The sequence below is a fragment of the Tauraco erythrolophus genome, chromosome 10, assembly GCF_009769465.1.
Source record: "Tauraco erythrolophus isolate bTauEry1 chromosome 10, bTauEry1.pri, whole genome shotgun sequence".
Taxonomy (NCBI): domain Eukaryota; kingdom Metazoa; phylum Chordata; class Aves; order Musophagiformes; family Musophagidae; genus Tauraco; species Tauraco erythrolophus.
The window spans coordinates 28540136-28557112 of record NC_141474.1 but is presented as its reverse complement, the minus strand read 5'-3'; the positions used below and the strand labels follow the sequence as shown (position 1 = coordinate 28557112).

Below are 16977 nucleotides of genomic sequence, written 5' to 3'. Positions count from 1 at the left end.
TATCTGTATTTTCTGCTGATGAGATATTAGAATGTTTTGTTATCCTTCATGATTACCTAAAGCTGCTTGTTTTGGTACACATAGCACTGAGTTCCCCATGATGCCCTTCTCCAGTCCCTTTTGGATGTGTGAAATGTAACTGCAGTAAGCACCAGTTTTCAAATTCTGTGTGTTGGGCTATCAGATTATAAAAAAAAAAGAGGGATGGTCATTGAATCTGAGCCATGCTGGAAGGCAAGTGAGATTTTTGTTTCAGGCAGGCTGATGTTTACTTTCCCAAGACTTCTTTCTCGCTCGTTTATTCTTCAGCAGCTATTGTGATCTGCAGAGCTATTAGGCTCCACGTGCTTTGTGCTGAACAGTGCTGCCTGTCTTTAAACGAAAGGGAGTTCTCCCTCTTCTTTGAATTTTATCTGTCTGTACTAATGAAGCTTGATTTGTTTGATGGATCAACATTAGCAATACTTACCTGGGCTCCAGCTTGCAATTTAAATTGTTAATCATATTTGGAATAGCTGATTTTTCTTGACTTGGCTGTACTTGCTATGTGACAGTGGGCCTCTTCATCTGTGCAGAGGGGATAATAAAAGTCACATTCACAAAGAGCTTCTGCTTCTTGGCTCGAAGATGCTGATGGAGAATGAAATGCAGGTGATGATTTTATAGTGTTTGAGACTTGCCAGATGGGCTCTGATTTATGTCGCTCGTGATAGTTTATGAACCGTGTAACTTTTTTCAGCGATCTGCCATGCCCCTCTGCTGGAAACTATTGCTTCATAGCAAAACCAGTAATCAGAGTAGCTTCTTCTGAAGATTTTTAGAGTGCTGCTGATGATGACTTCATGGTGAAATGATGGAATTTGAAATGGCCAAGATGTAGCTACCTATTTCCATATTCCTGCTGCTTTGGGATGAGTAGCCTCTAGCGCTGGAGACAGCTTGGGTGATATCTGAAGCTATGGAAGCAAGGCTTTTCAGAACTTCTCCATTGTGCCTGTGAGAAAGGAGTGTTTTAATGCAGCGTCCCTTGGTTTTAAGCATTATTTTGACAGCTATCTGTTTTTTGAATTGTTTATAGATACATGAGAGATTTAAGAGTAAGAAAATAATTTCTTGTCCTCTTCTGTATAAAGAATATCTGTATATTTACATGCTTTTCTATTCTGTGTTGAATTTTTCATGAGCACTTGAATTAATTTTAAAAATTAAACAATGGCACTTGGTTCTGACAGTCGTTGAAGTGGGTTAGTTTTGATGCTTAATGTAAATGACCAAATCCAGTTGAAAACACATAAAAATTAGTCTCAGGATTTTTCAGGGGCAAGACTATTCTCACATTGATTATTTCTGTTGTTGGTATCGTGAGTATTCTGACTTTATATATTTTAAAACCATCTTTTTTCCTCTTTCCATTTTCTATTCAAAGGAAAATATATCTGAAACTTTACATATGGTTAGGTGTGCTGTACCCTTTGCCCTCCAGTTGCTAATTAGAAACTGACTTTTTCTGCAGAACAAATTAAATCAGGGTCATGTTTTTCTGTGGTTATTTTGTTTGCATGTGAATGGGATTCAAGTCTCTGGGTTCATTTATAGTGCATAGTTTCTGTCCTCAATTATCATTCTTGATAATGTTGCTTAAGGATGACTGTCAAGGACGCCAGGCCAGTGGTGGTGTTGCAGGCTGCAGGACTAAGCCCCTTCCCTTCAGTTCAGGCCATCAGGCTTCCTATACTAGTTCATAATTCCACTTCTTCCAGACTTTGTTTTCTCTGTGATTGGATTGGATTCCAGGAGCCTGGAAAGCTCTTTGAGACAGGTACTGTCTCTTTGTTTACATATTGATGAGCACAACTGGACCCCTGTTTCCTTAACAAGAACAGTAAAACAACCAAATATTCCTCTAATCTGTGCTATTTTCTCCATAGTGCTTCACACAGCCTTTTAAAATGCCATCACAGAAGAACCATCTGCTAAAACACACGTAGTCTTCCTATCGCAAAGTAATAGCAGTTATCAAAACAAACCAGAATGACAAGCTCGATACGATGAGTGAGGCAAGAAACTGCCACCAGAAAGTTATGAGACTAAACAGTTTTTTCTTTGAGATACAGCTGTTAACTAATGGTCCCTCAAATACACTTTGCTGTAACTTCTTAGTTCATTATAGTTTTCTTTGTATATCTGTATATATATTTAAATTTATATATTTATAAATATACATAAAATATATAATTATATGTATTTTATATATATATATGTTATTGTACTAGTATGGATCTCATAGATACTTGAATATTCAGACCAGAAAGAGCATAGCCTGTGTAACGTTACTTAGCCTGCTTCCTTTTTAGGATGTGAAACTATATTCTGTAGACTCCTGAGGACAGGCAGTTATTTGTATCTGGTGCTGAGCCAGGAAATGTTCAGATCTTAACTGTGCTGAAGGACAAATGAGAGAAAGCTGTTTTTTGAAACAGCCACAAATGCATGTACCTCATATGCCATTCATTAGCTTAGTCCCTGTGTTCATTAATGCAAATTCAGATGGTCCGAGGGTCAGAGAGGCTAAACTAATCACAGAAGGCATCATGGAAAGTGTGTATGTCTGAACACAGTAAAAATATTTTAATATCCAAAAGGAAATCCTAAATCCATGTATTGTTTCTCAGAGACTCATATTGTCTGTGCCATGGTGGTTATATGCAAGACATGCATTCATCTCAAGAAGACAAAAGCTCTTTATAATGCTTATAAATTCATATTACTTCCTTGTGTTTCCTTTCTAACAGGATGAGAATATGGTTAGCTTCATAAAAGGAGGCATCAAAGTCCGAAATAGTTACCAAACATACAGGTAAGTCAGAGTGATGATGTGGTTATCATAGAATCGTCTGGTTGGAAGAGACCTTCAAGATCATAGAGTGCAACCATTCACCCTGCACTGTCAGGGTCCCTAAACCATGTTGCTCAACACCAAATCCACACGGTTTTTAAACACCTTCAGGGACGGGGACTCCACCACCTCCCTGGGCAGCCTGCTCCAATACTTCACAACCCTCTCTGTAAAGAAATTCTTCCTGATATCTAACCTAAATTTCCCCTGGCATGACTTGAGGCCATTCCCTCTCGTCCTGTCATTCATAACGTGGGAGAAGAGACCTACCCCCATCTCCCTACAACTTCCTTTCGGGTAATTGTAGAGAGCGATAAGGTCCCTCCTGAGCCTCCTCTTCTCCAAACTAAACAGTCCCAGCTCCCTCAGCCGCTCCTCATAGGTCAAGTTCTCTAAACCCTTCACTAGTTTCGTTGCTCTACTAAGCATTCTCTTTCAGTAAAAAGTGCTGCTGGTCGAATTGTCCAATTCACAAATTAATTACTGTTCTGTTTATTGCAGCCCTTATTATGGGTCTGGTGTCTGTAGCCTTTCTCAGCCCACACAAGGTCCTCCTTTCCATAACAAAGGACATTGATATTATGGTTGATTTGGATTGTAAAGATAGTGGTGGACTCTAATCCTGTTAACTTCCAAGCTTCGCCTGCTTCAAATACTATATCCTTGAAATTATGTCAAAAAATAACTGTTCTAAATGATGTAGTGCTCATTGTGTCTGCACGGCACAACTTGGAGGTCTCGCAGTCAGGCATGTGAAATGGCATTTCTTTATAGTTCTAGCTGCAGGTTTTTTGAAATCAAAACCAGTACCTGGAGCACAAGTGATTCCATAATAAATGCATAAAACTAAAACAAAATGAAGAGACAATAAACTGAAGACCTTGCAACGGAAAGTATAAATGGCTTCAAACAAAGATTAAACAAATTTACGGGAAACAGGTTTATAGGGGCTAGTTAGCATGGTAGAACAGATGCAGTCTCTCCGTGGTATGAAGTCCCTGAACAATCAATTCCTAGAGGATGCTTTTCCAAGCATATGACACTGAGTGAAATATTTGGTTAGCTGGACTTGTAATCTTGTTAAGTGTGGCCATTGTTCTACTCTAAAGAGAAGATGCGTGCTATTGAAAATGACAAGCAGGGTTGCTTATCTGAACTCACAATATGCTCGTTACTTAGTGTCTGTAAGACAAAAACATCTGCTTAAGCAGATTTCTTTTCATTGAGGAAGCTATGGAGAGCTACTTTTAACAAGTGCAAAAGGTTTTGAAGTGCAGTAGTAAATTCTAAAAATCATATTAAAATGTACACCATAGGAAGCATATTCAGTTGTGCCTCAATAAATTAAGATCAGCTCTAGTATCTGTAAAACCAAAGTGTTATAAATCTAGTAGCTCTTAGGTGGTCGTCTTGAAAAGAATGCTAGTAACAGCTTGCATATTACTAAAACACGTATTTTAACAAAGAGAAGGTTTGTGTGAGAGATTTGCAGTTAGGATCTTTGTCCTGTTCCTTTGATGTGGGAAGAAATAGTTTTTTGCAGTTTTGGTGAGAGTGTAGTGCAACAGGTTAGAGAAAACAGTGAAATATGGAAATGAGACTTTATTTGCTTTGATTGATCAATATTTTTTACAGCATAGTTTATGATATAAAAAGCCATCTTTCCTTTCCCTGCTGTCAGCGGTACTGCTTGATAATCTGCAACAGCAGCAACCCTGAAAAGACAGGAGGAGTAAATGTTGCAAAGATAAAATTTTTCAGACTCTCTTTCAGGGAGGAAATGTTACCATACACTGTAAAAAAGATTGAATGAAACAAAACAGTAATTCAGAATGAAACATTTGCTTATGGTCAGTAAATAAAAAGTATCAGAAAACTTTCACTGTAGTACAGGCTTACATGAATAATATAAAAAAGTGAAACTTAAATATGCATTGTATTTTGTTTTAATTTAGGACTTCAAATTTGAACTCAGAACAGCTGCAAAAAGTCACATGTCTAGCAGACACAACACAGCATCCAGTCCAGGTTCTCCAGTAGAATACTGAAAGGGAGATAGATGAGTGTCCATATTTTTGTGGATCGAAGGCGATGCTAATGCAGGTCCATTGTAAAGACTGCAATTACAATGCATAGTCCTAAATCTGTTGGCAACACCAGCAGATAAAAATACGACTACCTGAACACAAATGTGTGACTGCTATTAAAACAGTGTTTTTCTTCTCCTAGTAATTAACAAAATTAACTAAACCAATAGTGTGAAAACACATAGCTTGGAGACAAAACAGGTTCAAATCCAGCTGGATTACACAGGAAAATAAAGGGACGCTACAAAGTTGAGATCTATGAAAGTCAGAAAAATGAGTGAAAAGCGATTTCTGATATACCTACCCCTTTAAAAATATTTGTTACAATTATCTTTTCCTATATATAACAAAATATTCTTTTGAATGAACATGCACAAAAAGGGAATACCTAATCCAGGAATTAGTGAAACTCAAATCAAATTTGCTAATTTAAATTTAACTCTCCTGCACTGCCCCATCGTCTCCTTTTGCAGTAGTAAACGTTGGTGTTGCTCCCAGCAGCCGTTCTGGAAACGTTTTCAGGCAGAAGTGTGGTTGCAAATTGACTATGTCTGTTTGACAGGAATTAATCTCCAGGACTCCACATTGATAGTAATGTGACAGAAATGACTTGTTGATAAATGCAACAAAATGTTGTAGATGTTGACCTGGGTGAGGTGACAAATTGGCCTTTTTTGAACTACTAAGTAGTTCAAGGTAATTGGTTTACTTCTTACTGAGTTGTAGTTAGTAATTTTATTTACTGACAATGTAACAATCTGGTGTGTTTTCAGGGAGCTGGACAGTCTCATACAGTCTCCACATTATGTCAAAGGAGAGAACCATCTTCATTTTGAAGGAGGTGTAAAACTTGGAGTTGGAGCATTTAATCTGGTATGTACCAACAGTTCTTCTCTTGAGCTGAAGTCTTGCAACCTCCTGAAAATGATCTTAACTTAAATACCTGAGGAGTTTCACTGACATCAGTGTTACTCATCATGCGGTTAAAATTAGGTATGTGCGCTGACGCTTGCAGGATCCCAGTCTCTGGCCTGAGAACATCAGATACTAATACACTTTGGAAATAAACAGACTACTACCTGCAACATGGGCAGTACTGCTCTGTGTGTGCAGCCCCACTTGCGCATCGTCATGCAGAGATTATCAACTGGGAGATTATCTCATCTGACATGGGCTAAGGCCATGTTCTTTGAGAACATAACTGAGTGCCTGTGCCCACCTTCCAGTAAGGGTGTTCATTAGCCAAGTGACCAATGCTTGGGAGGCGTTTGGAGAGGAAGGTGTTTAGTCTGTTGAGAAGGGATCCACTGGGATGGGGGCCAGGAGAAGCCTTGCACAGAAGCAGCAGTTCCCTGTGCTTGTTGACTTCCATTTACTGTTTAACTGTCACTTGGGAAGCAACCAGGGACTGCAACTGGGGACTTGGCTGTTAGGACGACAGTTAGTCAGGCAGGGTACATGAATGGGGTGCTGTTCAGGCCAATATTGGCTGTTGTTGCTTGTGTTCTGGTCAGAACTCCAGTGATCAAATGGTGCAGGATGGTTCCTGGTATGTCAGAGAGGCATTGACCCACAGATGACACGGGGTGACGTGATTGTTCAGGTGATGGGCTGCAGAAAGTGTCTGGCGCTTCCCCTTGCTTGCATTACTTTGTGTGAGGCTGGCACATGCCCAAATGTTAGATTTACTGCACAAAACCCAAATATGTACTGTGTGGTATGCACCCAGTATTTCTAAAACATCCAAGAAGTACTGGAGGATGTGCTGTGTAAACATGTTTCTATGCAAGGAAACCCAGAGACACAAGGTCTCTGTATTAAACAGGTATTTATTTTTAAATTGTGTGTAAAATAGAGCAGGTGTATACGTATTGGCTGGATGGTCACACTCAAAGAGTTGCAGTCAACAGCTCGATGTCCAGGTTGAGACCAGTGATGAGTGGCGTTCCTCAGGGGTCAGTACTGGGGCTGGTGCTCTTTAACATCTTTGTCAGCAACATGGACAGGGAGATTGAGTTCATCCTCAGCGTGTTTGCTGACAACACCAAGCTGTGTGGCGTTGTGGACATGCTGGAGGGAAGGGATGCCATCCAGAGGGACCTTGACAGGCTGGAGGGGTGGGCCTGTGAGAACCTCATGAAGTTCAACAAGGCCAAGTGCAAGGTTCTGCACGTGGGTTGGAGCAATCCCAAGCATAAGTACAGGCTGGGCGGAGAATGTATTCAGAGCAGCCCGGAGGAGAAGGACTTGGAGTGCTGGTGGATGAGAAGCTCAACGTGAGCCGGCAATGTGCTTGCAGCCCGGAAAGCCAACCGTGTCCTGGGCTACATCAAAAGGAGTGTGGCCAGCAGGTCGAGGGAGGTGATTCTGCCCCTCTACTCTGCTCTTGTGAGACCCCACCTGGAGTACTGTGTCCTCAGCACAGGAAGGACATGGAGCTGCTGGAGTAGGTCCAGAGGAGGGCCACAAAGATGATCTGAGGGCTGGAGCACCTCTGCTATGAAGACAGACTGAAGAGAGTTGGGGCTGTTCAACCTGGAGAAGAGAAAGCTCCAGGGAGACTTTATAGCAGCCTTCCAGCACCTACAGGAGGCCTACAAGAAAGCTGGAGCTGGAGAGGGACTTTTTACAAGGGTGTGTAGTGATAGGACAAGGGGTAATGGCTTCAAAGTGAAAGAGAGCAGATTTAGATTAGAGAGAAGGAAGAAACTCTTTGCTATGAGGGTGGTGAGGCACTGCAACAGTTTGCCCAGAGGAGTTGTAGATGCCCCATCCCTGGAAGTGTTCAAGGCCAGGTTGGATGAAGCTTTGAGCAGCCTGATCTAGTGGAAGGTGACCCTGGCTGGTACAAGTGTTGCAACTAGGCGATCTTTAAGGTCCCTTCCAACCCAAACCATTCTGTGATTTACCCAGGAAATTGTCAGACGTATAAAGAGGTTTTTAGTAATTTTAGTGATTATTTCTTGTGTTTGGAAAAGTCATAGGAGGCAGCTGGTAGCTGAGAGACAGAAAGTCTATTACTGCATAACTGTTGCATTTCTTTCTATAGACATTGTCCATGTTTCCTGCACGGATTCTGAGGTTACTGGAGTTTGTTGGATTTTCTGGAAACAAGGTAAACGTGAACTAAATATTACTGGTACATTCCCCTCACTCTTAAATTAAAAAATGGAGGCAGGAGTTTTCTCTCTTCTTCCTCACATTAGCTGTAACCCTCTGAAACACTCTCATTGATATCACGTGCTGCGCACTGTCGGCACTGATGCTTTCATGCAGCTCAGTTTTCCTTTATATTTTTGTCTGAACTATTACGCTTCAAAGATTGTGATACTGTTGTGCAATGAGGATACGGCCGTGAAACATGATAAAGACAATGACCAAAGCAATGATGTTGACATACTTAGTTTTGTAGTTACTGGTCTTTTGATGTATGCTTGTGCTTGGAAATCCATAGCCTTTAATATATTACCTTCTTTTTTTTCTGTCATTAATCGGATACTGTCATTACAGTAGCTGAATGTCCCTGACAGATTCCTGCATGACATCCAGCTGCGGGGGGGCGGGGGGGAGAATTCAATTTCATTTCTTGATTTTTATTTTTTTTTTTTGTCTCCATGTCTTTAATAGCAACTGGTAGCTTGGGTGTGGCACCTAAATTCTCTTTGCCTAAAAGAGTAAGTGCTTTTTTCCTAGAGAGTAACCAATCTGACCTGAGTTGTTTGAACATGCAGTTTAAGGACAGAAGTTTAGTAATGAAGCACCAATAAACTCGTGTGAACCTGCGTTATTCTGCAGGGCAGATGCACAGAAAATGCTGTGTTAGTTTTTTGTGGATTTGTTGTTTCAAAATAGGATGCTAAATTGATGGGAGTATCCTGGCCTTGATATCCTGTACCTGCCCTTGTCTCTCGTTCTACCAGCAGAACAGGAGATTCACTCAAAGTTGGGTTCCTGGATTAAGAAAACACAGTCCATTTAACCTAAACCACTAGTCATATTTATTTCATAAATGCTGGGTGAGGTAAATGTTTGATGTCCTGCAAACACAACAAAAGCTGTATAAACAAGTTAAAACTGAACTCTTTTGTAATGCTTTCTATTTACAAAACAAGTTTCAAAGACAAAAATGCATCAGAGCTGCAACCTTATGTGACAGTTGGATAAGTGTCATCTCCATTTTATTAGTTTCCAGGAAGGATCTTAGATGTGAGAATAAAATGTCTTGTTTAAAGATCAAGGAGCTTTTGGCAGACCATGGATTAGAACTTGGAAATTTCCCGAAGCTGACCAGGAGCTGTCTCAGAAGCAGTAGAGGCAAAAATCAAATAGTTCTAATTGTCAGCTGCAAAACCAAAGAGCATCTAAAGCAAAATACTCTCCTAGAAATGTAAGGGCAATTCATGTACCAGCAGAGTTCTGAGAATACTTTGCTGAACACTCATCTTATTACTGCAAGTGAAAATTGTCCCTCTAATTGAATTTTGGTTGTTTTCTTTTGGCCCTGGGATTTCTTGTATGGCTATGAGTGGGCTGATATTTGTGTTGATGAATCAGCTCCTGTTCCAGTTTTTTGATAACTCACTGAAGCATGACCTAGATTACTGTAAATTTAAGCAAAAACCTGCTGTCTGCACACCATGGAAAAGGAGTATTTTAAACACGTTGATCAAAGTTCATCGATGGTCATTTATTTTAACATACTAAAAAAGTCGTTCTGCATTTGACATTTGTCAGTCAGATGCCCAAAGCCAAAAGCAAAATTGCAATTGCATTTACAGTCCTTTCCAGTGGTGGTTTTTCGGGGCTTGCAAGAGGAAGCTGTCACCTGCAGTACAGACAAGGGTCTTGAAGGTGAAAGAAACAGTCACAGAGGAGGAGAGGACAAGTTTGTGTGTCATGTGCTGCACCCCATCCAGAAGAAAGGAGGTTTGAGCACATCTGTGCTTGATGTTGCAGTCTTTTCAATTAAATGCTCATGGTGAGCATCAGACTGTGAAAGACAAGAGCGCCATGGTTGGTGCCTTGAGCTGTTTACAGTTACCTGAGAGAGCTACAGTGCACTGGAGGATAGCTTGCTTTTGGGGTGGACCATGTGTTTATTAAAACTGCATATAAAATTGCATTGTGATATCTTCCACAACACTAATCTGCCTTGAAGCCAGCAGATTTGCCCCTAGGGACTCTCCTTGTCTCTCAGACATGTCATGTCTCATGGTAAATGAGGACATGCCCAAAGCTCAATTACTTCCTAAGCCATTTGTGGGTACTGTGGACAACATGATGAACTTAAGAGCAGTCTGGAGTCTCAAAATAGTAGGTAGGATAAGATCAATAAAGTATAAAAGTAGCCTGAGGCCACATTTGTTCCCTTCCACTCTAGGATGTGCCAGTTGTGCTGTTCTCACTGCCCAAGCTCCTTTCCCCTGTATCATTAGTCAAAATATGGGCTTATTTGTGTTTCATGGCATAGGCCTTGCTTTTGGGCACTGAGGTTCACTGCAGTTTTGCCTAATTTTGTGAGATGTTTTTTATGGGCAGAGGTATGTATTCCATATGATCAGGTACGCTGTGCTGGGGAGGCGTTCCTTCCTCACTCGTTGGGCAGTAGGTGGAGTATGTGTCCCATCTGGACTGTGTTTAAGGACAACTAACTTCTGGGTGAGATCAGAAGAGTCCTTGCACTATCTCCCATGTAAGCATTGAACCCTTCTTACTGACCCCTCTGCCAGGTCCCAGGCTAATATTTACTCTTGTTTGTGCTCTGTGGGCGGTTACAAATACTGGGCTGCTAAACTGTTTGACATGAGCCCACTGTATGTCAAGTGCGATTTGTCAGGGGGTCAGCTGACAGCGTGATTTCAGGAGAAGACAGGAAAGCTTTTGGATAGAGCCAGTGTCTTTCAAATTACACTTTTTGGTGTGGGAGGACGTTTTTCCCAAAGCAGCTGAACTGAAGAATATTTTCCATTTCTCAGTTTGTAATACCTTGATTTGCAGTTTCCCACTCATCATCTTTTTATTTGCATTTTGGTCTTTTCTGCAGATTTTTAATGAAGGTTAAATCTAAAATTGTTTAATGAGATAGATACATATTAGAACACGTTTTTCTCTAAGAAGTATCATTGCTTCCTGCTCTGCATTATACCTTATATCCTTCAGAGTAACTTACATTTTGTGTGAAAACAAAAACTAAATGTGTTAATGTCATTTAAGTATTTTGTAGAAATTGTGAACAGTTATTACCTTGACATCTGTTTTACATTGTGGCAATATGTCCTGTAATAGACTTAGGAAGCTCATTCCTGGTGTTCTGGGATTGCTCATATCACCTCTGGCGTAGGTGTGGGAGATACTTATGGGTTATTTATGATCAGAAGGTGTGTCCTGATGATTAAACATAATATGCTCAGTGACTGGCAGCCGCGAGTGTAGTTTGTTTACGGAGTTACTTCTTAGGCTCAAGTAGTGTCTGCTTGTGATTTGGTACCGAGATGCTCAGTTTGATCCCCAGTGAGGGGTGGATGTGATAGTATTGCCCAACTTGTGACACCTCACTGAGCTGATAGGTTTGCTGGCTAATCTCCACTGGCTCCCTGTGGACAAAGAGTGGGTGCTAGCCACAGAGGGAGCCTGGGGACACTGGCCATCGGAACATGCTATCTAAAATGTGTTTCTCAGTGACACCTTTCATTAGCCCACTTTCCTGGGGATCTCATCATAACAGAAGCAGTTTGCAAGTTTTCTTTGGGAGAAGCAGCTTTGTTGCAGCCTTTCCTAAAAGCAAGCATTGTAATAACAACTACTTCTAGATTTTTTCTTTCCCCATACTGTGTCTACTGATTATATTGTTACTTTAATATAGAAAGCGTGGGATATTCAAGTGGCAGAGTCAAAAGTAAGCGTTCTTTAATACCTATACTGGACAAAATAGGATTATGGACATACCCCAGAGTGAGCTAACTTGCTCGGTGAGCTTCCCATACCTGTGCAGCTACTCAGTTTAAGAATTTAGGCTCAAGTATGCCAGATTTGCAGCCCTCTTCTGATGACTAGGTGATGTTCTTAATCCAGTTACTTCACAGTTACTGCTTTCCAGGATGCAGTCCCACATAGGGTGGGTGTGGGTTGCATTCCCTGTCCGTACAGGTGATAACTTTGTGCTCAGCTGTATTAAAATACGTTTTTGAGACCAAAATACATAAGTGAGATCAACTTGACAAGTGATCAAATTATTCGATATGACTAATCAAATTTGTTTCTGTATCATTCTTAGTGCTATTCACAAATGTGATCAGCAGACATTGTATATGTATTTTTATATTATATGGAAGATATCAAACACTGTAAGGCCTAGTACTGATGTCAGTAAAGGCTCAGTGAAGTATCCAGCCTGCAGATTTTTCACTTGAAAAAAATGTACTTTGGAAATCTACTTCGGAATTTTTTTCTGCCAAAATTCATTCCACATAATGTTTTGTCTTACTTCTGCCTCACAGTGCTATAGTGCTACTTTTTAAAAATCCAAATATTTGTGGTTTTCATCTGGGCAGTTTAAAGAAGCAGAATATATAATATTTTGTTACTTATCTGTATCAATAAAACTTCTCTCAGCAGAAAATGAAGTTGGCTTTATTTTACTGAGTGCTTGATTTCCATTAATTCATTGCTTTTCAGTAATGATTTTACTCTGTTTTAATCTCTTCTGAAGTGACGTGCAAGTCAGTCTTTTCATTATATTGTCCAGGCTAGATGCTACACTAATTGACCTGCAAATATGTGTGTTAATAGTACCTTTCCCTATAGCAGTAATTAATGTAATAAATTGACATTAAAAAAAATAAGAATTGTATTTATGTGCAAACAGTTAACCACACCAGTTAAGTGAAAAAGTACATGTATGGTGAAAATTAGAATATGATTACAGGCTTCAGGGTTTACACAGTAAGTGGTAAAGCTGAGGTAGCATAACACCCCTCTGTCCGCAAGGGCACACGAAAAAGGACAAAACCTGTGCTGAGATCATGCTCTGAGTGCTCTCGCTGATACTTTGGGCAGTGGCTCCGATAGACATCCCTCAGGGTCCCTATTTATAGCGTGGCTGGTTTGAAAGGATGTCCTTATAGTCACATACATTACGTTCCTGTAACTTTCCTTTGCAGTCATAGTGTGACTTTTAAACAGCATTTTCCCCAGCACACAGTGGATGTCTTACTGTGCATATTTACTAGAAGGCAGATCTCATGTTTAATATATTTGCATATTTATATTCTTGCTGTTGATATCATGGAATCAGTCCTAGAATGGGTTGCTAAAGGCTGTTGCCTCAGGAGCCTGAATCCTTAAAGTTGGTTATCCATCATGCTCTCACTGAATATGAATACAACGTTACATTTGATTGCTTTAGTTCTTCCCAAAGGGAACAGAAATATTCTTTCCATCATGTTTTTCTACTGGTAGTAGTGGGCCAACATCACTACAAAGCTCTTAGTTCTTAGCATACTTAAAAGCATCTTTTTGCTGTGTCATCTTTTGCCCTGCTAGTTGCAGATTTTTTTTCTTGGTATCTTTAATTTGCTTATGCAGTGAATAACAACAAACATGGAAATGCTGCACAATGACGATGTGTGTTATCTGCCTTGCATTTCAAAGCTCAGTGGTTTTTGTTTCTGGATGCTGTTTACCAGCACTTGAATGATGGTGATAAGTTGTCTCACGTTCTCTTACGTTAACCATGTAATACATCCCAAGTTGCTGCTCTGTCATCAGATGTTTTTCCAGGCTAAGCAGTAACTCCCTGAAAAACTGTTAAATAACTTCATATGTGTATTTTTATCTTTGATCACTATGTAAGCTATGTATGTCAATGCATTCTGGGAATTTGGTGAGTGAGCAATCTGTAGATGACACTGCAGAGGTTAATGAACTAGCAAAACACAGCTTTTGGTTCTTTTCCAAGACTTTGTCCTCCTCACCTCTGTTTGCACAGGAGCGTGGTCTGCTGCAGCTTCAAGAAGGAGCATCATCATACAGCTTTAGGTCGGTGCTGTGTACCATGCTGTTGCTTTGCTATCATACTTTCATGACCTTTGTGTTAGGTAAGATTGTTTATAATAACTCTTGGATTTGATTAGTTCTTGTGGGGCGCAGAGGGGAAAAAGATGATTCCATCACCTATTTGGTGGTGAATTGTTTGTTTGTGATCAGATTAAATAGAACTCATTTGTGGGTAATTTAACAATAGTGATCATAACTGAGTAGAGTGTCTTAAACAAACCTCCATTTTGAAGATTAACACATAAGAAGGGAGATGGTGGGGATGGCAAAGGAAGTTGTGAGAACTAAATCGGCCTTCAGTAGTCAGGTGCGTTATTTTGGGAGATTAAAATAATGACTGTAAGTGACGACTTCCTGAATACTTTGTTCATGTTTATATGTCATCCTTGACTTTTCTGGAAGGTGAGACATACTGTCCCGCTGAGACATACTTCCCTGTTATCTCCTGCTAAAGCATTCTACAAAATGTGTTTGTCCACACGTAACATCAGTAAGCACAGCGTTGTTCAGGTCTTCCTGCTCGCTGTATTTGTGCAAGACCCACCTGTTTTTATGCCTTACTTACCAGAGAGAGGAACTTACGTATTGGCCTGATGAGGATGACTAATCTTGCATTCCTGGTGTGGTTTTTTTTTTTCTTTTTTCTTTTCTTACTGTTTTTATCACTTGCCTTTTTATGCATTCTAGGAACAGGAAAAGGAAATGTTGAGGAGGCGGAAAGACTGCTTAACCCTTACTTGGCTCGCTATCCCAAGGTAAAATGAGACATAGTTTAGTTTGGTATGATTGTTTAATGTTTTCTTGCCAAATAAAAAAGATCTAGACTGTATGGTCAGCTTGAAAACTGTTATAGAATACTTGTATTTTTATTATTATTTATTCCAGGGAGCCATATTCCTGTTTTTTGCAGGCAGGATAGAAACACTAAAGGGTAATATTGATGAGGTAAGTAATCCTTTTGCTTTTGGGAAAGTAAGTTTCAAAAGCTTTAGAAAAACTCCTCCAGGAACAATGTTTCCTTTTTGGCTAATGCTTACTGTGGCTTTGGCCTGTATGTAATTTTTAGTTTATGAATTACAAATAGGAATTTTGAAAACTATTTTGACTAGCTTGTTTGACCAGCTCATTTTGCTACCTTCCTCAATTGCTGGTGATAATCTAGTCACCAGTATTAATGACTCAGTTTTGTCATTGTCTTTCCTATCCTGAAGCGAGTCGTGCCTTTAATAACATCCAGTGATAATCCTTTGCCTTCAGTCTGAGTGCAGAGTCATACAAGACTTGAAAGAATTAAGGAGGTGAAGATTGCGTGTCCAAAACACTCTGAGACAGAATATCAGCTGGTGTGCCATGCGGTAGCTCCTGTTAAATCTTTGGAGCTGCAACAGTAAATGTCAGCTGAACATCAGTCCTCTGACTTTAGTTTCCTGATTTCCCCAGACACAAACATTCATTTTGCCTCTGCTTAGAACTTAGTATAATTTCCAGGAACGGAGACCTCCATGGCAGGGGTAAACTTGCTGGCATGGGGATGACTGTGGAGCCAAGAATCTCTCGTGTGAAACCAACAGATGGGATTTTGGGGAATACTGGGCTGGTAATAATTCAGAAGTTTCAGGAGCCATGGCGGGAGATCATGGAGCCCCAGTGCCTATTGCAGCACTGGCCTATGTGCATTTACACATGATTAAGGCAGTGTTTGGAAATCTCTGTGTCCAGGCAGTTAATAGGTACGAAGAATGTTGCGAGGCTCAGCAATATTGGAAGCAGTTTCATCACATGTGTTACTGGGAGCTCATGTGGTGCTTCACCTACAAGCGCCAGTGGAAGATGGCTTTCTTCTATGCAGACCTGCTAAGCAAAGAAAACACTTGGTCAAAGGTGAGTTAAGCAGAACAGGAGGGTGGAAGGCCCTGTAGTAGCTATTAACTTCCAATCAGATTGAGTTGACTTTTTGTAGCTTTGAAGATGAAGATTGTAAAACAAAACCTCGTCTGCTGTGGCTCTTCTAGAACAATGTGAATTGCAGACATTCAAATCCGAGCAGATTGTGGGCAAACAGAAATCTTTTGGGCCTGACTTGTAGAGGAAGAACAGCTTGTTGAAGATGTTCTGCTCTGTGTTGACTGGTTGTGTCATCAACATGTTGCAATTAATGGCACAAGTTGTCGTTTCTTTCATTACATTGTGGATATAAGCTCTTTTGGTGATGAGTGAGGCTAGCCATGGTGGTGCCTCCAGCATCATAAATATAATTAGAAGAGGCGCCTTGCCCTGTGCATCTGAAAGGGAGAAGCTCTTCTGTCCAGAATCTTGGTAACTTTTCTCCCTTCTGTCTTCCCCTGAGCCTCAGGGAAATCTGTCAGAAGGCATTAAGTCTGGCCAGGGGGCGGGGTGTAGTGCATTGAAGGTTTGTTTCTTCTTAATGTGATCAGACTATGTGTGCGGGGAGAGTATCTCTTTTTTCTACCACACATTGTATGTATTGGCCAAGTGGAACCAAAAGCGACATGAGGTCTAAGCAGCTAGGTGAGAACAACTCTTCAGCACTCCCACTTGGGTGAGAACTGCAGTATGGACTCCCTGTGCCCCCAGGGATTTCAGCAACGCGTTCGTCCAGGTGTATTAGTCTGAATAGCTCCTACAGAACTCCCACAGCCAGGGGTGCACCACCTGACTAAAAGCTTTAATATCCTGAAATGCTGTGGGATTAATATTAATGTGTATACTTTTAAACTGTGTGTAGAGTTTTATACTACATTGCCAGGGCCTTAGAGAAGCAGAGAAGATGCTTCCTGTTGCTATGCAATCTATAGTGCAACATGCTAGTAGCAAACTAGTAACTACATGAGCTAAATGAAAGATGGTCACGTATATGCACTGTTAGATTTGGGTCTAAATAAGTAATCGTATCTTAAAACATCCCAGAAAACTCCTGAA

The 16977-nt window shown here is 40.5% G+C and overlaps 1 protein-coding gene across 1 annotated transcript in view; it reads left to right on the top strand.

The window, feature by feature from the left end:
- TTC39A (tetratricopeptide repeat domain 39A) overlaps window positions 1-16977 on the top strand; it is a 36928-nt gene that overhangs the window by 8957 nt on the left and 10994 nt on the right. Inside the window, exons 5-11 of the mRNA XM_009982328.2 lie at window positions 2793-2857; window positions 5757-5856; window positions 8033-8098; window positions 13970-14078; window positions 14725-14792; window positions 14923-14982; window positions 15757-15918. Of these exons, the coding sequence (XP_009980630.2) occupies window positions 2793-2857; window positions 5757-5856; window positions 8033-8098; window positions 13970-14078; window positions 14725-14792; window positions 14923-14982; window positions 15757-15918 (630 nt within the window). The remainder of the gene's footprint in view (window positions 1-2792; window positions 2858-5756; window positions 5857-8032; window positions 8099-13969; window positions 14079-14724; window positions 14793-14922; window positions 14983-15756; window positions 15919-16977) is intronic.